Here is a 25594-nt window from a genome sequence, read left to right on the forward strand (position 1 = left end):
GGGTGAGTGACCGGCACAAGGAAAGGAGAAGTTCTCTTGTTTGATGGTGATACAACACAGCAAGCCCTCTGTGACTTTCAGAAGAAAAACAGGCTTTACTACCAAACATGCCAAAAATGTAAATAAAAAAATAATCACACACTTGCTGCATAGGGAGAAACAACAGCCTCGGCACTGGAGAGAGGCCTGTTGTGTTTTCACTGTTCTGCTGCTTATGACCAAAGCCATTTTGCTGCCCAAACTAGAGGGAGTGACAACGTGAGGTACATAGTGTCTGCTCCAGCTGGGGCATCTGCTACCCCTGTCTTACCTCCTATTGCCTTCTTCCTCTGCAGCTTCTCCCAGGCTTCAGGTCTTCTGAGGAAGCTGCCCGGACCTCCTCAGAGCAGATCAGTGCTGGGAAGAATCAGAAGTTGGAAAAAATCACGGTGTTGTTACATAGTCAATGAGGGAACTTGGAGCTGGGAGCTTATAATGGCAGGAAATCTTGCATAAAACACTAGGCTAATTGAAAATTAACAAGGATGGCACTTGGGGGAAAAAAAAGAGAGCTCTATATGTCCTGTGTTTTGGGCCTGGATCTGCTGAGGTGAAGATGGGGAAGCTGAGAAGTTTTCAGTTCCCTTCCCACATAGCATTGACCTTGCACCACACACTTCTGCCATGCATGAGCACGGCCACAGCTCCCCATTCCCCCCATTTCTGTTGGTCTGCACCACCCCTGAGGCCGCTGACACCAGGGGCGGCTGCTCCAGCCTGGCGCCTCCAAGGGATGTATGCACTCGCTACAGCAAACACACTGCTGCGTGGGGTGACTTACCCCACCCCAGGTGCAAAGCACGAGAGACCCTCACACGCATTTCTAATAGCCCCCGCGCCTCTCGCCCTGGGTCAGGGCACAGCTCCCATCCTCTCCAGCTGGGACAGGGGAGCTGGCCAGGTCTGGGAGCGCAGCACCAATATACAAACCAGGAGACCAGTGCTTGGAGTGGGGCCTGGTGCTGCCTTAACCCCTGCCAGGACAGGCAGGCTCTGCCGGCTGCTGCCTGCCTCTCCCGGGAAGCGCAGCAGCCTGGCACTGCAGCACAACCGTCCCTGCGCGTCCATTGCTGCGTTTATGAAACCATCATACAGGCAGGAGACTTTGATCTTGCCTGATAATCACCTGATGTCCTGAAAAAGTGTCATTGTAATTCAGAGCACTATAGCTAAAAGTGAGGCTCTTCTTCCCAGCGCTCAGGCCGTGAAAAGCCATGTGAACCTGCTATTAGGCTGCTGACCTAGGAAGGGAAGATCCACAGCAGCAGAGACAAAAGCCATGCGGGTCCAAATTGGTGCCAAGAAGGAGGGCTTGCATGACCCAGAGCTCATCTGCTTCCCCATGCTCCTCCAGCTGCTGATTTAGTAAAAGTCAGTAACTCTCCCTTAACTTTGGTACAGCCAGCTGGCAGCCCCCCTCCCTGCAGGCCTGTAGGACAGAGGGATGCTGCCTGGAGGGCTCCGGCAGCCAGGGAGGGCAGAGCACCCCAGCAGCACCAGTACATGTAAGATGCAATTACCCATGAGGAAGCAAACCAGGCTGTTGAGTAACAGAGTGTATTGCAGAAAACGCACTTCAGCTGAAAGCAGGAACAGCTAAGCATGCAGCCTTGCTGCTTTTGTAAAAAGGAACTTTTCTTCTGTTTTATTTATTTTTTCCAGAGATCCAGGAATGCCCTGGAGTGGGTTTAAGCAGCAGTGACAGACTGCACACCCCACAGCAAAGCCTGCACAAGCCCTTAGCACAGGGCTGACAGTCTGGGGGCTCCTCGGTAGGACCGCACAAAATCCAATGAAAGGGATGGGTTTTGCATTACAGACCGTACAGTTTGGCCCTCCTGCTTGAGAGGAAGACCTTGGAAATGCAAAGTATGCCCTTGTAGCTCAGGAACCACCTGGCAAAAAGGAGAAGCCAAAATGCACATTCCAAGAATGTTGATGCCTTGCTCTGTGTCCTGTCCTCCTAGCTTATCTGTGCTCAAAAAGTGGACAGGAAATCCAGCACGTAGAGTTACCTTTCCTCACCACGGCTCCCTGGGATCAGACTTAGCGGTGCAGGCATTAATTCACTGGGGTAGCAGCACACTCATAAGGCTTTGCACGCTCCTGTCAGCCCTGCGGAGCACATACAGCCATCACCTTCCTGCGAGGCTGCAGCCATGGCATGCTCAGCTGTCGTCCAGGTTGGCCGCTGAGCTATTTTCCACTTGGAAGAGAATATTTGATTTGAGTCCCTGCGAGCCAATATATAGGGAGCTGCAGAACATTTTTTTTTTTAAGTAACTTCTTTTTAAAAAGTTAAAGTCAAGGATTTTAACTCCTGAGCTAAATCACAGTTTGTAATACCGTTTAGATGAGCTGTCTTCTCAGGCTCTTGAGCAGGCTGTAGCCTTCCACTGGCAGTGAAGGAAGACTCAGTATTAAGCATCCTCAGAGTCCTTCTAATCTCTGACAGCAATTTGATAGCATAAAACTTTACACCCTGCTGTGAGTGATAAATTCCTAAAAAAAAAAATTAGAACTAGCTGAAGCATCTGGAAGGTGCTAATGGCACACCTTCAGCCCTAAATGTGCCCAGCTCAAGCATTGATGCTTCTAACCAACTCACTGAAATTAGAGTTTTTCCATTGACTCCAGGCCTTGGTCGTCACTGTTTGGAGCACTGTGACTTACTGGGGTCTCACTGCAGTAGCAGGCGGCTGCAGGTTTGTGACTTTGCGCATGGAGGCAGCACCGTGACGCTGCCGACTTGCTTTCAGGGCTGTGGGGAGGTGTAGTCATGCGAGGAGTTTGGTGTGGGCTGACTTGATGTCCCCCTCCTGTCCTCTCCTCTTTAAAAGGGAAACACAAGTCAAACTTCCAAGTCAAACCGTGGCCATGACCGTACCCCTGTCTGCTCTGCAGAATTAAATCAGAAGACTGAGAAAAAGCATAAATTTGCAAGCAACAGAAAAATAACAGTACTGGATGGTGAAAACCAAGGAAGTCAGAATTCATATGCAACAAAATCCTTTGAAGCCTTTTGTATTTGCCCTGGGAAAGAAAATACATTACACTAATCAAGCACTTTTCAAGGCATTTTATGAACCTGAGTCCTCAGAGCATCCCCATCACACAGGTCAGCATTAATATCTCTGCTGTAATCAGACAGATTGACTCATGTCCCATGGAGTGAATCAGTGTCAGTCTGCTGCATCCAGAGAGGTCCCTTGCTCAATTATGATTCCAAATGCCTCAAATTTCTCTCTATTTGTTTATGCCTCTGGCCCCCACACTGTAAAAAAAAAAAAGCTAGGATTTCCTTTAGCACCAATTCTGCTTTTCCACGAGAAAACCAGAGGGTGGCAGTTAGGAGGCTCATCACCTACAGGCACATTCCCTCTTCCTCTATCAATGAGCTCCAGTCTGACAGCAAAAATTACATTCCTGGGCATCGACCTGTCCTCTGCGGTCCATTTACCATGCTCTAAGAAAAAAAGACTCAAGGACAAGCAGGATGTACAACCAGTATTTGCTGAGCTGTAAAAGCCAGAGGACATCCTTGCAGTCTGGGATGTCCTAACAGGCGAACACGCACTTGAGAGTACACCTTGCCGGTGTTACTGGCTAGCAGCATTGCACCCAGCTACACCTTGATTTGCAGGCTAGAGATGTTTGTGTTTCCACTCCTTCAGATCCTCTCTTCCTCACCTTGGTCCTTCAGGCTGCTCAGAAATTATTCGCTCTATAAAAGTAGGTAGATAACCACTTGGCCGAGGGTTTCTGCACCAACAGGCAGGGCCTGGTTTGCCAAATCCCAAGAAGGTTATGCAGTTCCCCTGGGTTAAAGAAAGCAGTGTGGAAAAGCTGGTACTCTACTAATTTTTTTCTATTTCATATTCTGATTCCATTGCATTCACAAGGTTCTCATATTCCGGACTTTTCCCGATGCATATGCTGTCATGGCCGTTGTCTTTCATGGTGAAAATGTGATTGGATGTTTCGGTCTTAGAATTTGTCTCCTTGTGTAGGCAGTTAACAGGGACCTCCGCATCAGTTTCCAATCCTGTGACACCTGTAGTGCTACGGCTGAAACGACAGAGAGAGACTATTGAGAAGGATGACTAAATCAGAAGTCATTTGATTTACATCTTAGTCAAAGGCAAGATCTACCACATAATCTGTGGAACAGCAAACTTTATATTAATCTAGTGAGGCCTGGGAGGCTCTGAAAGACACTAGAAGGTAACATTAGAGGAATTACACACACAAAACAAAGCAAAACCCAGTTAACGTTGGTACCATAAACTCTCATGGCATTATCACATTTTACTCAAAAGACTTACCAGCTCGTAGTCTAGCCTTTAGAAAATAACTACCAGTAGTAATTGGGAAAAATGGCAATGTGTGAGGCTACAGATGGGCAGGGTATGTCTCTGAATAGGAAAGTGGTATGAAGGGATTAAAGGTTGAGATTAGGACAGGGCAAAAGATATGTTTGTATAATTGTAAGAAAATAGGATTTGCACAATACTTGGATAAGCACGGGACGTGCTTCTTAAAGAGAAAGGTATGTATAGAAGGAACTTATCTCAAGGGGAGAGCTGAGAATTCCTGTCCTTTGCACTGTGAAATAATGGTGGGAATTTACTAGAGAACGGTTTCCGCATGGCATCTGCAAGGCAGAGCGAAGGACCCAGAATATCTTTCTCTCATTCTAACATGCTAAAGAGCAGAGTCCTTCTTGCTACCTCCTGCACTAAAACATCCTCATGCCACTGACTAAACGGACTGTCAAGGCATTCAGATCCTCCCCCTGCAAGTCAAAGAAATCTTTGGCTTTTCACCGGGCAAATAGGCTTTTCTGAAACAGACATCAGTACCAAGCCCTCAAAGTCTTCTTAATATCCCAGATGAAACATTGTACTCACAAAAAAACTTCATAGAGAGGTTCTGGGGAAAAAAAAAAAAAAAAAGAATAATCAAAGATGTGCATCAACATGTTTTATATGTCACAGAAAAACCCGCCAGCTGCTTCCAGGTATTCCCACCTTCAGGAATAACCCTCACCCTGCTGTCCCGAGAAGGGACCACCTGGGGCCGGGGGATGGGGATGATGGGGGGGGGGTGAGGGGGATGATGGGGGGGGTGAGGGGGATGATGGGCGGGGTGAGGGGGATGATGGGGGGGGTGAGGGGGATGATGGGGGGGGGTGAGGGGGATGATGGGGGGGGGGTGAGGGGATGGAGCCGTGGCGAGCGCCGCGCCGTCCCGCCCGCCCCCTCGGAGCAGGGCTGCCCTCTACCGCCCGCTCCCCCCACGGGCCGGGTTTCCCGCCGCCCCCGCCCCGTCCCCGTCCCGCCGCTCACCCGCCTTGTTCCGCCGCCGGCGCAGCAGCAGGGCCAGGAGCCCCCCGAGCGCGGCCACACCCGGCACGGCCGCCAGCGCGTAGAGGTGCGGGGGCACCCGCGGGGAACCTGCGGGCGGAGGCGACAGCGCTGGGACGGCGGCGGTGGGGGACACCCGGCCCGGGCTGCGCCAGGCCGAGCCCCCGCAGAGCCCCGGGGTCGGGGAGCGCCGTGAAAGGCGCTTTTACGGTGCTTGAAACCGAACGAATCCGGCAGCCGCAGCCAAAGCGCGGCCAAACCGCCAAGGCCGGGCTCAGGTCAGCGTTAGGGTCTGCAGCCCCTTTCGGGCAGGAACACAACGCGGGCTTCAGGCTGTAAACACGCTCTGGCAGGGCTGCGGATGGGCAGCGCCCTGCCTAGAGGAAGCCCGATGTTCGACAGGCCAGGGGTTTGTTCCCTGCAGCGGCCAGGTTTGGTGTTTGGTCTACAAATGCACAAATCTGGCATTTTCCAGTGTGAAACCCCACTCACCTGTGGCAATGAGAGGCTCGTCCGAAACAGCATCCCTCCTGGAGACTAGCGTTGCTGCGGGCAGATCTGCCAAAGCATACAAGTGGATGCGTTGTAACCCTTCTCAGAGCTGCCCTGTGGTGCTGGGAGAGCTGGGTTTGCTCTGCAAAGCAGCAGCAGGGCCGGCAGCGTTCTCCGCTCACCAGTGAGCCCGTCTGGCTGCCCAGGGCTGGGGGGTCACCAGCACATCTCTCCTGGGTGGGACATAACTGCTGCCCTGAAGCTGCCTGCCCTGCTTTGATGGGCACGCAGCTTTCTCTTAGGCTAGCACATCTGAGGTGGATGGAAAGAAAACACCCGTTGGGCCTGCTCTCAGATTGACAAGCCAGATTTTTATCCCCAACGTGTCATCTGCGTGCGTTCCGCCGGTAGGCTTGCAGGCAGCGTGTGGCACTCGCGTCACCTGCTCCCCAGCCATCGCCCCGGGGGTCTCTGGCAGCCCTGGCCCACGCGGTGCATCTCGAGGCACCAGCACTTTGTGGCTGGCTACGGCATGGCCAAGAAACACTTCGGCTTTGTCTCACTGGGACTCATCCAGGTTTCCACAGGACTTTCTCGCTTCATCTCTCCTATGGTGACTCCCCGGCTGGTCTGGGGTGGTTTGCTCATTGGTGGCTGCACCTTAAAGCTCCCTGATGTATGGAGCCCTGAGCCCGGTTTCTTGCCCCAGGTGACCTCTGAAGCTGTGCTACCGCCTGGGTTCCCAGCCCGTGGTCCCTCTAGCACTGGCTCTGCTGTTGCCCCGGGGGGGTCTGACCCAGCTACCTGCGCCCAGGGGACGGGCTGGGCTGTTTCTACCACAACTGCAAAGAGGATCTGCAGCCCAAAAGGAGCGGCAAGTGGATTTGTCTCACTCACCTTCTCGGTCACTCAGAGCACCAGGGTTTTGCAGCCCTTCCCCTGCAGCCCAGGTCACTTACCTGTGGGCGCTCGCTGGGGCACATCGCCTCGGGGGGTGAGCGGGGGTCTGCTGCGCCCGTCGGTCCCAGGGCTCGGCGGCTGCGTGGCTGGGGGCTCTGCGGGAGAGACCGGTCGTCAGGCCATTCCCCCCATGCCCTGTCTGCAGTACAAGCCAGGTAAGAGCAAGACATGCAAAGGGCAGGAGCCAGTCCCCCATCCTGCACGGTCCTGGTCCCAGAGGGACACGGGGGACGTTTTCCTGACCCTGCCATCACCAGGCATGCTCTGAAGTGGGGAGGATGCCGGCCCCTGTGGTTTCCTCTCCGGGTGGTAATCAAGACACAATTCATGTTCGGGGTTACGTGTCTGATCCCGCCATGATCCGCCAGACTCGTGCAGCGGAGATGAGGGGCTCTAGGCTGGGACTCACCTCTCACCACCAGCTCAACAGTGTCGCTCCGCTGCACAGCCCCGGCCCTAACCCTGTTTTCTGCCTCACAGTAGTACTTCCCGGCGTCGGAGGGCCGCAGGCTGTCCCACGCCAGCTCGGCCTGGCTGCTCAGGAGCAGGGCTTTCCCTCCCGGGGCGCTCCTGAACCAGCGGTAGCTGATGGGGGGGGACCCGCTGGCCACACAGGTCAGGCTGGCCCTGGCTCCTGCCGGGACCGTCAGCCCCAGCTCGCCGGCCCTGATGACGGGCTTGGTCGCTGCAACTGGAAGACAAAGCAGATGGGGCCCAGGTCACGCTGGCCCTGGTTGTGGTGGGGAAGGTTCCTCCTCCCCCCCATGGCAGTTCACGCTCTGGCTCTCAGGGCTTTCCCCGGAGGAAGAGGGCACCGCTCTCACGTCACCTCTCTGCACAGGTTAAGCTCAGTTCACCTGTTCCTAAAGCCAGGTTTACACCAGCTGTGTCACCATTGCTACTGCCGTATCACACAAGTCCTGCTCTGTTGAGTGGGTGCCCCCCCTGCAGACAGACGGTTCTTTCTAGCTCACACTGAGGATGCTCAGGAAGGGGAGGAGGCAGATTTGGCTAGTACAACACCCTCTTGCTACGAGAACCACAGAGATGCTGGCTACCTGCACAAAACCAAAACCAGATCTGGACGTTATCTCAAGCACTGTGAGTTCAAGTGGCCCATTGGGAGATGCAGATTGGGGTGTGTACTAACTGATGCCCCTTCCCTGGTCCACCCCTACACCTCCACGAGCGGAGAAGGGCTAAGACAAGCAAGGGAGGAGGATGCCTCAACAGCCAGTCTGGATGTGGGTAGGCAGTATGGTGTGAAAGACTTGCCACCAGCTGCTTCTCCTGCACGCTCTGTGGATTAGGCTGGCTTACGCAAGAGCAGGGCTCTATTGCTGGATTTACCTTTGACAACTTTAACCGTAGTGCTCAACTCCTTTGTTATCAAGCTGTTATTTTTAGACCTCCAGATGACTTGACAGGTGTAGTGTCCACTGTCAGTGATTTCAAGGTTCTCAATTAGGAGTGAGACATCCCCTGGGCTGTGCTTTGGGACGCTGACCCGGTTTCGGAACTGAGACAACAAGACGTGGTCACCAGAATCGTCCCTCCGGAAGATGGTACGGGTGATATAGTCTCGCTCCACACGCCAGATGAGCGTTTGCTGTGTGAAACCTTCTGAGGGTGTGTAGGTACATGGTAAAGTGGTGGATTCCATCCACGTGCCCTTGACCTGGTGGACACCAGACAGATCCAGGAGGGCTGCAGGGAACAACAGTTGAAGGGAAGAAATAAGAACGCAGCAGAAGAGGATAACATCCTTCAGACAGACAGGAATCGCTAGGCGGTGGAAGCCAACATGCGGCCACATCTTAGATGTGCTGTAGACCGCAGCCAGCTAAACCAGGGCCTGTCCCCACCTCCCTGAGCATAGGGAAGTGAGCAGTTGCTTTGACCTCATGGCTATTTTTATTGTTTCTCTCTGGACACGTGCCAGTTCTCAATTCCTTCTTGGTACAGAGAGGCACAAATCCTGCTCCTGGTGGCAGCGTCACAGCTACAGTCTTCACAAGAGCTTAAGGAGCATCTTTTATTCCTGCTCTCTAGCCCCAGCCTTTACACCCTACTTCTGCTGCTTGGCTTTCTGCTTACGCTTGCATGAGATGAGTCAAACAGCAACGGCCTCTCCCCGCTGCCACGGGATGCTCTGACAACACCACTTGCAGTGTTGACTTCTACCTTCTATATGGGAGGAAGGATGAACAAAGCAAGTTTACTGCAATTAACAATGAATGCAACACGTTTGCATTTGTTAACGTCACTATACTTTTATGCAATGTCCCTGGTGCTCAGAGGACCCAGCAGTATAGCTGTGTGGGGAGAAGTACTTGTCTGTGCAGCAGCCTGTCCCAGAGCTAACAGGAGGTGCCAGCTGGGAGGAAGCAAGCATCTGTGGATCTGTGTCCACAGGGACAACCAAGGGGACTGCTGGGGCTGAGCGTAGTGGAAGCTTGTTTCTGACATGGAGCTTTGGTTTTCCTTTACCAGAGGAAGGGCAGGCACAGCTCCGTTCTTCAAATCTCACATCCCGGTCAAACACAGCTCCTTGATGTACCAGTTTTTAAAGGTTTTCCATTTCTCCTTTTCCTCTTTTCACAGACTCCCACCAAGAAAAACTAAGAAGGGTGGAAGTTATTTAGAAAACTGCTCAGACATACCCTCAAGGCATTTGGTGCACTCAAGTTCAAATCTGTTTGCTATCCAGTGTACTCATCTGGACACAATTTTGTTTAAACATCTCTCCTGTATTGCTTTACATTGCTGTGTGCCATGAAATAGCTGCCAACATCCACTGATTCTCTGCAGAGCAGCTGCACTCTGTATATGACCAATTTCAGCATCAGCAGAGATGACTCCAAATGAGAGCTGATTGGAAGGAATGGGAAAAACTGCAAAATAAAAATACCTGAGATAGCATTTTTAAAAGAAGTATTTCCTCCCAGTGACATTTCTTAAATAGGGATGTAGTCTTCCAGACAAACGATGTGAATTCTCCCACTGGAGGGAAATAGAGCTGGACCAGGTGAAAACCTGAAGGGCTATGTTAGAAGTTAGAAAACTGATCAGAGGGTTTTGTACTATCTATAATGTGTGATAATGGGGGGGGGGGGGAACCCAAACCCTCTCATATTCTGGCCCATTTTCTGAAACAGTTGAGCATCTTCCTTCCTAGCCTGCCAGCACCAGCTGTCCTGGAGGCATGGAAGTGCCATGCAGGCTGGCCGTTAGGGATCTGTTCTGAAGTACTGGACCTAGAACAGGAATGGTGGACCAAACCCCATCTTTTTGCTTTAGCCTTAGAGATCTTCAGATCTGACCCAGATTTCTTGGATCATAGCTGCTTCAACCAGATGAGCACTCTGCCAAGCACTCAAGTGGGCACAGGAGAAGAGGGGGTGGATTTTGTGGTACCCGTTGCATTCTCCCAGTCTCTCCAGCTGTCTGCCCACTGAGACCACAGCTCCTCTGGGAAGTGCCTCTTGCAAGTAACAAATTACCTGAATTTAGCTGGACTTGGCTCACCTCTACCCATACCCCCTTACCTGCTCCCCCTTTCCCCTCCTCCCCAGAAAGGCGCTGGTTATATCCAGCTGCATTAACTCACAATTAGGTGCTTGAGAGGCAGATCCCAGAAATCTGCAAAGCTGCTTTTTATGATGAAACAGGGAACATACTTCAACCTGTTTTTCTAACTGTCAGGAGCAATTCTGTGTTTTTGTATGCAACTGGTTAAAGCACCTTTCTCCTGTTTTCCCAAAACTTCCTCTGCCCAGGGAGTAGCACATATGCCTCATGGGCATATGAATCAAAGGAAAGATTCCCCTATCACCTCTCCTAATGCAACCTAGAGAGTCAGCAGATCAGGAGGGACCAAGGGGAATCGTGTATGCCCACATCTAGTCTCACAATTACAGCTCTTCTTCCCAGGACCATGCTAGCAGAACAACAGTGACGCATTATTAAATTCTAGAAGAATGCATATTCCAGCTTCACAAAGACTGTTTTGGAAGCTAAAACACCAGAGCAGGGCCTCTCCAAGGGTCCTGAACAATCCTGGTTTGTTGCTGCTTTGGGGCATGGGAGCTGACCTTTTGCCCAAGACTGCCCCGTTTGCTCCACTCATAAAAGCACCTTCATGTATCTGATACCAAAGGAGACTCCTGTGAACTCTCAGGCTGTTTTTTGTGCAAGAAACTAAAGACTTTCTAGACTTGACAATTTTTAAAAATTAAGACACTGCAATTCAAAAGATTTTCCCTACCCTCTTAGTACTCTAATTTTTGTTCTTATACATGCAAGCATTCACTCACCGCTGCAGCCGATGAAAGGCATCACAAACGCCACTATCCGCACAACTTCTCCCATTCTCCCGGAACTGCAGGTCCGTCCTTTCCCTGCACCCTGTGAGACCCCCACACTCCTGGACCCAGAAGGCAAGTGAAGAACACTTCCCTTTCTTCTGTCCTTTGTCATCTAGGATCCTCTTTCTGAAATATCACGAGTCCATTTCACTGCTGACTTAGGTGAAGGGTAAAGGATGGGCAAAGACTATAAGGATCTTTGCAGTTCCACTTCATATCCCCCTCTCCCCACCCACTTCTCTTACCATTCTCTTGACTTCTGACTAGTGCTCTTTTTTACTATTCTTCATAATTGTGTGTTTTTTTCTTTCTTTTTTTTTTTTCCTTTCTTTTCTTCCACATTTGCATTCACTTCACAGTGACAGAACTTTGTGATGACCAGCACTTGGTAACAAGGGAAAGCAAACTTGAGGCTGCTTGTGAAGTATGAATTCAGTTCCCTCTGACTTGTGTGTGATGATATTGTCCATCAGAGTGCTCAGCACCTCTCTCCATTGTACTGTGAGGGCTCAAAACTGGGCATCCAGAAATGGAAAAGCACAGGTCTGAGTGCACTGACTCACCTAACGCTGAGCAGGAGCATGGGGCAGAGACCAGCCTGTTGATGGCCAATTCCATTTCTTTACTGTTTTCTGCTGACGGTACCCAGCTCTTCCACCAGATGTATGTACTACGTTCTGCAGCGACCGTGTCTCTGAGGGTAACCCCGTTCACCTTCAGAGCAGGGCAGTCTGTGACCTGAGTGAGGAAGACAACCAGCCCTAGCTTCTTTGCCAAACAGTCTGAGCCTTTTAGACCAGAAAACTTAGGATGCCACTTGTGATGCTTTTTTCTAACAGAAAATGCGCAGAGAAAAGGTAGTAAAGAGCAGGATGGTGGTTTTTTTTTTTTACTATGACAGGATTTCCCTGCAAAAGCTCCATTTTCTATGACCTTCCCAGAAACGATTGCAGTGCAGCTACAGAGCCAGTTATCCCTACCAGGGCCACGGGGAATGAAAGGTTAACAAGCTAGAGTCACCTGCATTTAATGCTACACAAGCTTTTCCTGTCTACCGGTGATCATGCTCACTGCCTGGCGCTCTCATTTTCACTGCATCACAGACTATCTTGGCACACATTTCTGCTGCAGCAGACCATTTCATGGGCAAAAGTCATCACGTTTCATGCTCTGCAGGCACACGCAGTGCTTTCTGAGGATGTGACTTATGGCTGGTGACAGAGGGACATTCCGGGTGTGCTCTGTAGGGGTACCTTTAAAAGTCCATCCAAAAGCTATGCATAGGTATTATGCGCAGGATTAACATGTGCCTGCTAGTTGTTACCAAAAGGAGAAGGAACTACAGAAGATAAGAAACAAGTATAAAATCAAATCTACTAACCTAGTGAATTCCGTTATAGGCTTTTAATTATTCACTAAGGCAACTTTTCAGCATTTATTCAATAGACGTGCCTCAGCATATAGTTTTAACAACTGCACCAGGAGAACAGTGTCTTTGAGCAGGAGGCAGACGTGTCTGAAAAACAGGGAGTCATTTTCTGTTGGAGCTGGGAGGGAAAGGTAATCGGTGTAGTTTTGCCACAGCTACGTTCCGCCACGACAGGTGTCTGTTTGCTTTAGCTGAAGTGTTAATGTTACAGCTGAGCTCAGCCCACTCCCTGGGAGCGCTGCCGTTTGTCAGTGATGGCTTGTTCCCTCTCTGCACAGAGCGGTGAAAACTGGAGACTATCTTCATTTTCCCGAAGTCAGTAAGCTGATGAGAACTGCGCAGGTCTCATTTCAGTCTTTGGGTGGAGGCACGTCTGCACTTGGATGGCTTGCTGAATGTGATTTCAGCTGAGCTCTGCTTATTGCTGCAGTAAAACTTGCCTGTGGCAAGCATGGGCAGCCTGGAGCAAAAAGCTGAATGTAGCGTGGCAAGAGCTGGTGCCACAAATTCATACGAGGTTCCAGGCTAAGAGACACCACCCACTGTCCTCCGGCTGAGGAAGACGATGGAGGCAGCAGCACCATCCGTTCTTGCAGAGCACATCCTTGCTGGTGCGGTGGAAACTTCATTTTTGCTGCCTTTTCTTCCTGACTTCTTTACTGAAGCTCCCACTGCGGTAGCAGCTCATACTGCCCACTCTGCCACCAAGAAGCCATTAGCTATGTTTGAGTCCTGCCTAAAAGCAAGCAAACAAACAAACAAGCACTTGTTAAAATTCAAAGCAATGCCACTGAAAGAGTGCATATGGGTCTATTTTCAGATAAATTATTTAAACCCAACCTTTTGCACACCCTGCCCCATGACTGGTGATAGAATCTTGTCCCAACAAACTATGCAAAAGACTTTAAAGGAAGCTGGATTTTAGGGAACATGCCCCGGAACAAGCTGAAACCCCAAGCTAAAACTGCTGATCTGACTACTTTCTGAACCAGACATGCAAGACTTCCTGAAGCTGTAATTCTACAGAATAAAAAAAAGGCTATTTAGATAAAACAAAGAACTATAGTTCCTCAAACGTGATGTAGATGACATCTTTCTCTCCCTGGGACAGAGATGTAGCTGCTAGTTTTATCCTCCCTGAGTCACATAGTCAGCCCATTTCTTTCTTAGCAGAGGGACACCTCATAGTTTTGCATCTGAACACATGAAGAAAAAGCCTTTAATGCCTCAGATGCTCTGACTAGTTACCTGGTTTATTATGATGAAGTATATGTATTTCAGTGTCTCTGCTTTGGATTGAATCTGTTGCTTTCTCCCCTGCAGTGTCAGGCGGGTAGGGCACCCCGCAGCCTTTCCGCCCCCCTTCCTTCCACATACTGGACACAGCACACGTTCAAGCATCATTTCTTCAAGTATCGCAGCTCAAGCAAAGTGACCAGTATGACTCTTTGATCTGCAATTTCTGCTACTACATCTCAGGCTAATTAGAAGTGGCACAGTAAAGTCCCTGTTTCCCCAAAAATGGGTGCGTATGGGACCTCAGACCCTACTGATCAGGACCAGCTCTGCAGAGACTGCATCTTACACTCTTGTTTTGACATAGTCTGCCAGAGGCTAAAGTTTGCTACAATTTTCCTGGTGATGAAATAAGATTTTCAGCCTGCAAGGGGGTGAAATTCAGTACCAAGCTTTGAGCAAACCATGAAGTACGTAACTGAAGAGAGGTCTCAAAGTGCCCTTTTTGAACCATCTGCGCTCAGAAAAAAAAGGCAATTTTCACTGTAAGACACGAGATATTCTTATTTGGTCCAGCCATAGGCAATTTACAAATTTGGCTAAACAGACTGTGGTTTACTAATTACTTTTTGGGTGTCCCACAGCAGCTAGTTGTATGCATTGTCACATACACTGCAATTCTCTCACATATACCAGAAAATCGTACAGACGGTCATGAAAACATCCTTTGTTCCACCTAAAGAAACAGATACTTGAGTAAACAAGCATCTCCTCTGAGACCTGGGTGACAGAAGTACCAGTGCTATTTCTGAAAATTAACTTCCCTTCCCAGGAATTCCCAAGTCAATGACATCAGTTCTGGGTTACCCATTATCTTGGCCAAATCCTTGTAAATACTTCCTAGCATTAAGAAAGGGACCCATGTAGATGATGTCATCTGAGTATTCATTTCCTACTTGGTGCTGCAGATAGGCTTCACAAATTCAGCTATTAGAGCAACACAGATTCTACCTTTACCTGCAGTTATCACACTCACCAGCTACTGATGCTTTTGGTAACCTCGCTGCTACCACAATGCTTCCTCTTTGAGATCTTCCCAGTTCCTCCTTTACTGGCTCCTCCACAAAGGCTGGTCGAACTCTGGTTTTGGCAGCACGGGAGCCAAGTCTCCGTTTGGGTAGCCGTGTTGAGGTACCCCGAGTGTATCGAGCATTACCACACTCCCACCTGAGAAAACACACCTTGCAAACCCAGCGCAGTTACTGACACATAGGGTGTCTGTCTGACTGATGGCACTTCAACTTCCACAGAACCTTCAGGAGCATTTCATCCTCTAGTGCAAAATCCACACTTTCTCTCTGAAAACAAGGATGAAAGGAGAAAGGAAAGCAAGCTAACTCCAGAGGGAGCTGGTAGCAGGGGTGACACTGCTCAAAATAACTGCCTCAGCCTAGCAGAGCACAGAGGGTCTTTCCCAGCTAGGTCAAGACCAGCAGTGGTGGAAATACAGACAGGGAGGGAAGAGCTCATGGTGCAGCCATGTTGCTGTTCTTTTGTTCATGCAGAGCTCAGCTCTCTCCTGAAGAGCCAAGTCTATTGGTCTGGATGGCCAGTACATTGCACCACTTACAGAAAGGACAAGCTGTTTTCTCCTCATTCTCCAAGCAGCACGTCATGCCCACCTCTTTGCTCAGAGGTTACCCTGTCACTTCACTTTGGAGTACCTCTGCTTTCCAGTTGCTCCATATAGCACTGGAGCCCCTTATTCCCATTGCAGTAAGTTTGTTTCTGAGAAGGAGCGCAGAGGGGTGGACTGCTTTCCAGTAACGGTGACATTCCCTTCCCACTCCCTCTCTACCAGACACATGCACACACACGCACTTTAAAAAAAAAAAACAAACCAAAACAAACACAAAACCACAAAAGCAACCAAACATTTTTAAAGAAGGAGAACATTACTGCAGGGCTCCGAAAACTGCAACCTCATCTAGCATGGAAAGGCTAAGAAAACATGACAGTTTCCCAGAAAATTTCACCACTGTTGATTTGTTATCATATTAACACACTATCCAGTCATGGTTTTTCTGTTGTTCTTTGGAAAACCCTTTTAGTGATAATTGTGTGCCTTGCAATACTATCGCAACAGTTTTCCTCCCCTACTCAGCTTCCTGCTTAGGAAGAAAGACTCAGACTGCGCTGGCTTTTTAAACTCTTCACAATAGAACTTATTTTCTTTCACATCCTAAGCGTCTCACTCCGTTAACTCTGAAGCTCAGACTGGACCAGCAGCAACTCTGTTCTCTGCATCTCGTGTTCCCTAAACTGTGGCTGACTACAGCCTCCGAACACCACCTGACACAACCTCCAACACACATCCCAAACTCCAGCAGATTCACAATAATTCCTCTGCTTTCAAGCAGAGGGACCCAATATGCTCCTAGGAGCGTAATTCCTGGGCACACACAGACATTCGTGCACATCCACCTTTACAGGCAAAAAAGGAGAAGTAGAACAAAATCTACTAACTTTGCAGTCCTGAAGTTTAATGATTGTCATTTGCTTCTCCACATTTGCAGTAAGCTGCATGTACATGTTGACAACTTTTTCCAAGACATCATCACCAACAAAAGCTGCTGTTTGTTCCCTTTCCGTTTTGAAATCAAGGTTTCCCAGCCCCTGGCTTTTTAATTACATTCTTAACAAAAAGAAATAAAACTTGTGGTACAGGAAATTCAGGGAGAAAGTATAAGGTCGCTGATAAGCACCTGTAAAGTGTGCCTGACGGTTTGTGAATTTTGATGAACTTTTATATCATTCATTCCTCTAATTTCCCATTGGACCTCTGTGTACCCTGGGTTTTCATAGCACTGGATGAGTAGCTATTCAGTGTTTCTTCAAGGGCTGTCTCACATTTAAAAGGATTTTCTGTCACCTGTGCAGCACTTCAGGCAGGTGGGAGGAGAAACACAGAATCCCAGGCCAGCCTCATTCTGCACTTCTTACCCAAAGATGATGGGGATGTCACGCAACCCTCAGTGCTGGTTCTAGTCCAACCGCATGAAGGCTGTGAACGCGGATCCTTTTGGTCATGTAAAGCAGTAAGTTTAGTACAGTGCTCGTGGCCTGGGACCTGCATACCCTAGCTTTCAAAGGGCTTTCTTCTACAGAGGGTGGTGAAAGGGAACCAAGAAAAGCAAAATCAGGTCTATACAGCAGTCTATAACTGAAGTTCCTAAAGAGGTGTGCATTTTCACTGCAGAGATTAAGGCTCCACAAATTGTGGAGGAGCAAAAACTGCTTGTCCAACCTATTTTTCAGAGGCAAAGGTGAATAGGAAGATAAATTTTGCCTGGATGAAGGTACTCTTCAGGACTGCTACCTGTAGAGCACTGTTGCTTCTCATACAGTGTCCCCTACTTCATATTCAGATTCCTGGGTGTTTCCAACACATTCATATTCATTCTTTTTTGTATTTATTTCTTCACATGTTTTGTTTTTCAGGGGCTCCATTGCATAGTTGTTTTCAGTGGAGGAGATGGGTTCCTCATAATGACCCGTACTTTCACGCCTTGAAGAACCTGATGCTCTCGAGTTATGGCTGAAATCAAAATACAATATGAAAGAAGAACTGAAATCAGAGTAGACAAAGCATCTCCCAACCATCAAGATTTTGAGCAAGATTTTGGTCTGATTCAAACCCATGTAAACCTGAACCATTGGATTATGACAGTATTCCGACAGAGAGAATCTTGTCCTTTGCTTCCAGGCGGCAGGAGAACCTTGAACATTATAGCAGCAGTGCCTCCAGTCCTGGGAGTGTTTCAGAGGCAGCAAAAGGTATGTAAGCAGCACAAGGATTGCCACCATTTCTTGGAACAGCACAACCAGACAACTGCTCTTTGCAAGATTATATATATATAAAGTGGTGGAGGAATGGTAAATGGTGAACTGAATGAAGCCACATGGTGGATGTGGGCTGATGATACCTAATATCTTTAAAACAAAGGTAAATCCTCTGAGGAGAAATGCCATCACACCATTTGTTCAGTTGCTCAGGGTTCAACTGTTACTTAAAATGCTGCTTTATAAACTGCTTAGGAAGCACAGCACCTGGGCAATCACTGCTGGCATGTTCTACCATGGCACTCAAGTCATCAGCACTTTATGTCTCGATAAGTGATTCTCCTTGTATGTTTTAATTGGATTACTAGGCTTTTCAGTATAGCTGCCATAGGTTACAAGTAGATCGGGATGCTGAAATCCAAATTTAAAAATAGCTATAACTTCCTGCCACAGCTATCATTAAAAGAGGCAAGTTCAGCCAAGGATATTTCATGGATAAATCAGAGTATAATTGGTGCATCAGGAGCCTCAGCTCTCTAGAAGGGGAATTTGTGTTCTTTGCGTTTGAGAAAACATTGGGAGTTTATCCTTGGCAATGATTGTCAATAGGCCTCATTGGCCTGAGGAGTTAAAGTGCTTTTGCTCATTTTTATGATTCTAATACTGCAAAGGAAAAGATCTTTCTTCCTACATTATGTGTTGATGTGGAAAGCCCACAGTTCATCAGTACCATGTACTACTGAGCTAACTTTGAAGCTCTTCATCTGTGCTGCTTAAAAGGATTTTCATTTGACAGCTAAGTAGCACTGTTTTCTTTTTGCTCTGATACAGTCCCCAAATACTCATCAATATATCAAATAAAGGGTTATACTCACAATTTTACTTCATAGACTTGAGCTGGAAAAGAATAATCAGAAATGTGTGTCAATAATTTACATTTATATTCTCAAAAAAGAATTTCTACTATGTCTCTTCTTCATATAAGGAAGCAACTTCTGAAGACAGAACAAAAATAGGAATAGGAACCTTAGAAATCATGCTAGGTGGGTGATGACGCCTCTTCCCAGGATTGAGTCTGAGAAAATGAAAACAACCCATATCCCAGCTGTAGCACAACTGGGTCAAAATAACTGGCCCAAGGTCAAAGGTAAAGTTGAGTTTAGAAACTGGAAGTTCCCAGTTCTCACAATTTTCCTCTTCATTAGAAGTTCAAGAAATAACAATTTAGAAAGAGGTTATTCTGGATTCCTTAAAAAAAGGCAAAAGGAGTATTTGATAATAATTATTATTAACTGGAGCACAGAATTGCAGAAGTTGCAGACAGGTAATTAAAGAAACAAAGGGACAAGGAGAAAACTACGGCCATCAGTATTAAAAAACCCCAAACCAAACCCCCAATGTGTTCTCTGTACACTGCCCAGTGTTATTAGTGAGACTCTAAGAAAGCATTTGGTCAGGAGTTTTCTAGTATTAGTGCAGAAAAGACAGAAGAATTCAGTAAATATATCCTATGCCTGAAGACTAGAAAGGAAGTTAATCCATATTGAATAGGGAGAATTAATGATGACCTCTTTTCCTCCAGGTACTAAGGGAAATGCTAAACAGCAGCTGGTGCAAACAGGTATTTGAAAGTGGCAGGACAAGATTAACTTGTCACCAGCTACCTTAGAAGATCTGATCAACAAACTCGGCCGAGCAGGTAAGTTTGAGAGCCACGGGTGTCTGTGGGGAGCAGAGGGAAACACCCGTGGCAGAGCAGAGGGATGGCCCCGGGGGGCAGAGACCGAGATCCCCTGGACCTGGCATGGGGATGAGTGCTGCTCTGCCCACCTGCTGCAGCTGGCTTTCCCTGAGGAGAAAGGGGCTTCTCTGCCTCTTTAGGTCTTCCACCACCTGTTTTGATCCATGACTGCCTGTATGATGCAGGTGCCAGAGCTGCTACCGGTAGCTGCGAGCAGAGTGCCAGCCCCATCCCCAGAAACCCGCAAAGGTAAAACCAAGCTGGGCGTGCACAACACATTCAAGTTTTCCAGAACTTTCTACTCACCGTCTTTGGGCTTTCTGATGCAAACGATAAGAAAGATGACAAGGAAAACCACAGCACCGCAAACCACAGCAATCAGGATGACCAGGTATAGGGACAGCTGAGTCCTCTGGAAATCTAGAACAATACAGCAGGCGGCATTCAAACAGAGAAGCCCTCCTGGGTCACGGCACCAGCAGTTACATGATGCTGACCACATCCCTGAGGACAACAGCAGCCAGCCCGGTCGTGGGCACGCGGAGCTGTACTACACGTGCCTGTTCCTGCTGGTCCCCATCCTAACAGCGCCTTGCGCACCCACCGTGAGAATCAGGCTTACCGCGCATCCATCTCGCTGAGAGACTGCGGCCATAAAGACAACTGGCAGAGTCTCTTAGTGCTGAGGCTAACCAAGGCTGTGAGCTAGCATAACGGTTGCACTACACGTCAGGAAATAAAGGGTCTCAGCTTTTCATTCAAGGATACTGTTCAGTTGCATTTGAAACATGCCTAAACCTACCACGGCACTGCAAAGCTAGAGGAGGTGTAGAAGATCTGCTTGAGTTGCACACCGAGGCTTTCCTGCTGTTCCAGCTTTGACACTCAGAAAAGATCAAAATGGACTACTGTTCAGGAACACAGCAACCACTCTGTATGCTCCAACTATGAAAGCTCCCCCCTCCCCAAAAGAAAAAAAACATCTAGAGTTGTTTTTTAAAGAGTCCTCATGAATCATCTAGGTCCCTGGAGAACAGCCATTAATACAGTTTGCAGCCAAAGGGCAGAACACTGTTTTTGAGGCTGAAGGTGCTGACTACTGAACGGCCAGTTTGGGTCCCTAATCCCCTTCTTAGCTTTGTTTTGCTCTCCACTTACTCTGAGTTGTATAATTCTTTTCTGGATATCCCACACCATCCTCAGAAGTCGCTACTGTTGTGGGTAGATCTGCAAAACAAACAGGAGTGAAAGGCTCCCCATGCATTTCCAATCCTCACTTTAGCACCAGGAGATCTGGGATTATAGCTGTAGGATCAAAAGAGAATGTCTCCATCACCTTCACAAAGCAGTGAAAATAGGCAAACTCTAGAAGTACTATATATATACACTACAATATGCAGAGAATATGTATAGTACTATGTTAACACACTAGATAGGTACTATATATACTATGTATACACAGACTACATACATACACGCACTATATGTATGTCTATACACACACACCTGTAAAAGTGGTGAAGCCCCATGGAGTCCAAGAGATTACTGAGGTATCTCTGAACGGCAGCTCCGTTTGGGGTTTTTCTGTAAGAATAGTCAACAATTGTCAACATCTTCCCTTAGTTTCTGGTCACTGATGCCGATTCCCACAGCCTGCGGTGTGATTGGTGGGGCACTATAAACTCAAATGAAACATAACCCCAAAATACAAAGTTTCCACAAGCAGACCTACTCTAGCTCAGGTCTGAATTCCCACATGCCACAAAAATCAAACTGGAAATCACAAGCCCTCCCTCAAAAAACCTGTCCTTGGTAAGGTAGACTGTTTCCAGCCAGGTCTGAAGCAGCTTTTGCATCACTTGTATCTGCCACTAGAGATACTAGCTCTGCCTCCCACTCCAGCAGCTTTTATTCAAGACCAGAAAACAAGCAAAAAAAGAAAAACCCTTTAAAAAAAAAAAAACAAACAGAACCCAGAACATCCTATATGGTCTACAAGTTAGGAAATGGTATTTCTAGCAGCCCTAAGAGACAAACAGAGTCTCTCATACAGACAGACAACCTCCCTAAGAGCAGGCTAAAAGCCCTGTGCAGACTGGAGACTGAGGAAAGGCGGATGTTGTATGTTCAGAAACATCCGGATTAACAACTGAGGTGTATGGACTAAAATACAGTACTGGCAGGACTGTGTTCCCCAGCAACAAAATCCGCTGCTAGCCCTCCCCTGACTGCTCGTCCTTGCTGCCAGCGGCTGTTAGCCCGACCTGTGGTTGGCCAGTCTCGCCCCAAGGCTCCCACATCCCTCCGAGAGGCCACTGTTGTCGTGGGCAGATCTGCAAGAGAGAGAGGGTCACGCAGGGGTCTGACCGTGTCTGCGATGCTGCTGCAGTACAGAACTTCTCCGCTGGCAGGATGAGACCACGAGGAACCAGCCACCATTCAGAGGACAGACAGCGACCGCGTGCTCGCAGCGTTAACAAGCACGGCCATCGTTAATTCCCGTTCCCTTGCTGCACGCTCTTACGTGCGACTGCTATGAAAAACAACATGCCACTTCAGCCGTGACCTTCGCTCCCCCGGGAGCTCAGCAGGCTTTGCCTCTTTCAAAGGTCACTGCGTGGTACCTGTGCTCGGCTCTGCAATCACAGGCTTCACGGCTGCAATGACCGAGTTACCAGCCAAGGAAAGTAGCACATCTTCCAAAGGCATCCATCACACACCCTCTTGCAGAGCCTGGGTACGTCAGAGTACAGAGCGTATATCAAGTGCAGCGTGCTGTTCCGACACACAGAGCAAATCATAAGGAACTGAGGCCCGTTTGATGTTTTCACCTACTGAATTACCACTCGTATGTTTCTCATACTCAAAGTATTCATTCATCATCTAAACTTGCTAAACTGCAATGGGCAGCATCACACAGCCAGCAAGAATTTCAAAAAAGCCAGAGGAATGAATATGTGCTTCAAATACAAAATCTCCTTTGCATCAGAAAAGAGCAGTTCCTCTGAAGAGGAGGAAGGAAATTGAATACAGGAAATAAAAAAGGGTATGAAAGCCAGAGACAGTGATGAGAAGTGCTTCAGAGAGCAGAAGGCCAAGGCTTTTTGCCTTCTGTCAAGGAAGAGAAGTAGGAACCTTGTTCCGTTCCAGTACAGGACTCCAGATGTTTTCCATCCAGCTGTGCCTCTGGGACTCACCTCTCACCACCAGCTCAACAGTGTCGCTCCGCTGCACAGCCCCGGCCCCAACCCTGTTTTCTGCCTCACAGTAGTACTTCCCGGCGTCGGAGGGCCGCAGGCTGTCCCACGCCAGCTCGGCCTGGCTGCTCAGGAGCAGGGCTTTCCCTCCCGGGGCGCTCCTGAACCAGCGGTAGCTGATGGGGGGGGACCCGCTGGCCACACAGGTCAGGCTGGCCCTGGCTCCTGCCGGGACCGTCAGCCCCAGCTCGCCGGCCCTGATGATGGGCTTGGTCGCTGCAACTGGAAGACAAAGCAGATGGGGCCCAGGTCACGCTGGCCCTGGTTGTGGTGGGGAAGGTTCCTCCTCCCCCCCATGGCAGTTCACGCTCTGGCTCTCAGGGCTTTCCCCGGAGGAAGAGGGCACCGCTCTCACGTCACCTCTCTGCACAGGTTAAGCTTGGCTTAGCTGTGCCTGTACCAGCTATTCCACCCATCGCACCTCCTACACAAAGACCTGCTCTGCTGGGTTGATGTCATCTCCGTTCCTCTATAAGTCACCACTGCCCAGGCAAAGGGAGGTCGGGCACGTGCTGATGAAGTTTGGTCAAAGAAAAGCAACGCAATATCCCAGGGACTTCCCTCTGGTGCGCGTCCCTTTGCGAACATTGAGCCATCGGATACAGGCAGAGCCAGGGACAAACTGGTAAGCGAGATGCCACGAATCCTCCCCCTACCCCGAACCGCAGGGCACAGTATTCTGGGCAGAATTCCTCTTTCTGACCTATCTGCTGCTTCTCGTTGGAGTCTGACACCGCTCAGTAAAATGCTCCTGCATCGGAAGCGGGTGGTCGCTGCCTACCTGGTCTATTCAATTCCCAAAAGCCTTCCCGAGCCAAGCCTTCCACTCCTGCACAGCTTTGTTCTCAGGTTTACCTTTAACAACCTCCAGTTTAGTGGTCATCTCTTTTGTTACCAGGCTGTTGTTGCTGGCTCTCCAGGTGACCTGGCAAGTGTAGGCTCCCCTGTCAGAGACCTCCAGGTTCAGGATGTGGAGAGACACGTTTCCTGAGACTTCCTTCGGGATGCTGACCCTGCCCCTGTACTCGGACAGGAGAGTGTGGTCGCCAGAGTCATCCCTCCGAAAGATGGTGCCGGAGCTCTGGTCGTGTACCACACTCCACGTGAGCGTTTGCTGCACAAAGTCCTCCACAGGCGTGTAGGCACATGGCAAGGTGGTAGATCCCCTCCATATGCCTTTGATCTGATTGGGGCCAGTCAGGACCAGAAAAGCTGCAGGAAGAATGGTTAAAGATAATTTAAAAAAAGCAATCATGGTGAAGGCAGCTCCTGGGTGACGAAGCGGTGGTGAGAGCATCAGCAAGAGGAATGCACCGAATCAAAAGCACAGGCAGTCAGTGTAGATGCTGAGGGAGGATCTGTTCAGGAACGGGCTAACAAAAAAGCAATGTGGCATGAGGAAGACAGAAGGGAGACAGCTGAATGCCTGGGGCACTGACACATGCCATGTGTGCGGTTCAGCTCCCATGCTCTACCTGGTGCTTACCTGCAAGCCACTGAACACCTGGCAGAGCATAGCATTGGAATTAGCGGATGATTTAGACCTGAGGGAAGGAGTTTGTCTCAAGCCTGAGCTGCACAGCTCCCCGACCACAGCTGGAGTCTGCCCCCGCCACGCGATGTCACTCTCGGGGCTTTCCTGGAAAGCACTGCGCGTTTACAGTGAACCACAGGTTTTACTGGTTTTTTTCTCCCCCGCTGCCCATTTGTTCTTCTGAAAGATGCTGCTTTTTCAGACTGAGCCGAATTTAAGCAACTAATGAATCAAAGAGGTCTAAAACTCTTTAAATTTTCCTATAAAAATGAAGTCAGTTGACTGTCCCAGTACATTTTTGTTACTCTTAGCACTGAACCTATGCTTCCATAGACACTCATTTACCCTTTTCTCCTGGTTTCCAAGCCTCCCCATTCCTGGGCACACAAGAGCTAACCAGACTTGGTGCTGAGCTGCTCGCTGCGCTCCGTGAAATAACCGTCACCACCTGTGTGGGATCTGCGTACCCCAAGTACGTGGGCAGCATTTCCATGGCCATCACGCACCGTTGCACTCCACAGCCACTTGATTTGAAACAAGTGAACACTGAGCCAGCAGCATGCAAAGATATTGGCCTTTTTGCCATATTTCTGTTGCCAAAACAGAACCACCCCTGTACACAGACACGCCAGTGCCAGGGAAGGAACTTTCCCAAGCAGGAGACCTTTCCCTATACTCACCGTTGCAGAAGAGAAGAGGACTCATAAACACGGCTGCTCTCACCAGCATTCCCATCCTTCCCAGGGCCGCAGCTTGTCCCTCTCGAGTAGAACAAACCTGCTCTCTCCAAGTCTGGGAGTAAATCAGGAACACTTCCCTTTCTTCGCTTACTTTGTCATCAAGAACCCAGGACAGTTGCTGATGGTTTTTTCCTTCCTCTTTTACAGAAAAAAAAAAATGTATCTCAGCGATGACTGTCAGAGGTGTGGGCAGAACAGAAGTTCTAAGGAAAGGTGAAAAGAGGAAAGTTTAGGAATTACTTCTACTCTTATTTCATATTTCCTGCTGAGTAGGCCTTTTTTCCCCTTCTGTTTTTTAATTCAACTTTAAATAAAAAGAAAGTTTCCTTTGTTTCTTTTTTCCCCTAAACACCAATTTCTGCCTCTTTTCCTCCTTGCATTGCTTTCTATATAATAAACATTACCATACATGTTACATACAAGAAGATCTGAGAGAGTACTCCTGAAAGAGCAAAACAGCCAAGATCATTACTATTCATTTCCTTACCAGCTTTTCTACGGAGCTCACCACTGTGTTTTAAATTAAGATTAATGAAATACCCTAAATCTTTACAATACCAGTGTGAGATAGATGATCATCGTAGGTCCCT

General features: G+C 48.7%; 2 protein-coding genes across 5 annotated transcripts; both read right to left on the reverse strand.

Annotated features, from left to right (window-relative positions):
* Nucleotides 1-1579: 1579 nt before the first annotated feature.
* Nucleotides 1580-11412, reverse strand: LOC104634055 (V-set and immunoglobulin domain-containing protein 4-like). 3 transcript variants are annotated; one of them, XR_012837186.1, is made up of 9 exons: nt 11174-11412; nt 8208-8564; nt 7267-7548; nt 6857-6952; nt 5898-5963; nt 5388-5495; nt 4950-4971; nt 2713-4107; nt 1580-1934 (listed from the first exon to the last, which is right to left on the reverse strand). XR_012837186.1 is itself a non-coding variant. In XM_075762950.1 (8 exons), exons 1-8 carry the CDS (start codon nt 11334-11336, stop codon nt 3897-3899), a joined length of 1305 nt encoding a protein of 434 aa, XP_075619065.1. In that variant the 5' UTR covers nt 11337-11412; the 3' UTR covers nt 1580-3896. The 3 variants fall into 3 exon arrangements, 2 of the variants coding, with proteins under 2 accessions (XP_075619065.1, XP_075619066.1); XM_075762950.1 differs by having other exon boundaries at nt 1580-4107; XM_075762951.1 differs by lacking the exon at nt 5388-5495 and having other exon boundaries at nt 1580-4107.
* Nucleotides 11413-16414: 5002 nt separating this feature from the next.
* Nucleotides 16415-25137, reverse strand: LOC104634039 (V-set and immunoglobulin domain-containing protein 4). 2 transcript variants are annotated; one of them, XM_075762953.1, is made up of 8 exons: nt 24945-25137; nt 23586-23942; nt 22671-22952; nt 21738-21806; nt 20632-20700; nt 19780-19893; nt 18608-18629; nt 16415-17487 (listed from the first exon to the last, which is right to left on the reverse strand). In XM_075762953.1, the coding sequence occupies exons 1-8, from the start codon at nt 24997-24999 to the stop codon at nt 17289-17291; spliced, it is 1167 nt and encodes a 388-aa protein (XP_075619068.1). In that variant the 5' UTR covers nt 25000-25137; the 3' UTR covers nt 16415-17288. The 2 variants fall into 2 exon arrangements, with proteins under 2 accessions (XP_075619068.1, XP_075619069.1); XM_075762954.1 differs by lacking the exon at nt 21738-21806 and having other exon boundaries at nt 24945-25135.
* Nucleotides 25138-25594: the final 457 nt, after the last annotated feature.

Source organism: Balearica regulorum, chromosome 11 (genome assembly GCF_011004875.1).
Source record: "Balearica regulorum gibbericeps isolate bBalReg1 chromosome 11, bBalReg1.pri, whole genome shotgun sequence".
NCBI classification, from domain to species: Eukaryota; Metazoa; Chordata; class Aves; order Gruiformes; family Gruidae; genus Balearica; species Balearica regulorum.

Coding starts and splice junctions, on each gene's coding strand:
- LOC104634055 (XM_075762950.1), bottom strand. CDS start 11,336: ATGACAAAGGACAGAAGAAAGGGAAGTGTTCTTCACTTGCCTTCTGGG. Junction 8,565..11,173: donor GCCTTTCATCGGCTGCAGCG/GTGAGTGAATGC, acceptor TGTTCCCTGCAG/CCCTCCTGGATCTGTCTGGT. Junction 7,549..8,207: donor TACGGTTAAAGTTGTCAAAG/GTAAATCCAGCA, acceptor TTTGTCTTCCAG/TTGCAGCGACCAAGCCCGTC.
- LOC104634039 (XM_075762953.1), bottom strand. CDS start 24,999: ATGGGAATGCTGGTGAGAGCAGCCGTGTTTATGAGTCCTCTTCTCTTC. Junction 23,943..24,944: donor TCCTCTTCTCTTCTGCAACG/GTGAGTATAGGG, acceptor TTCTTCCTGCAG/CTTTTCTGGTCCTGACTGGC. Junction 17,488..18,607: donor CAAGTCTATGAAGTAAAATT/GTGAGTATAACC, acceptor TTTTGATTTCAG/CCATAACTCGAGAGCATCAG.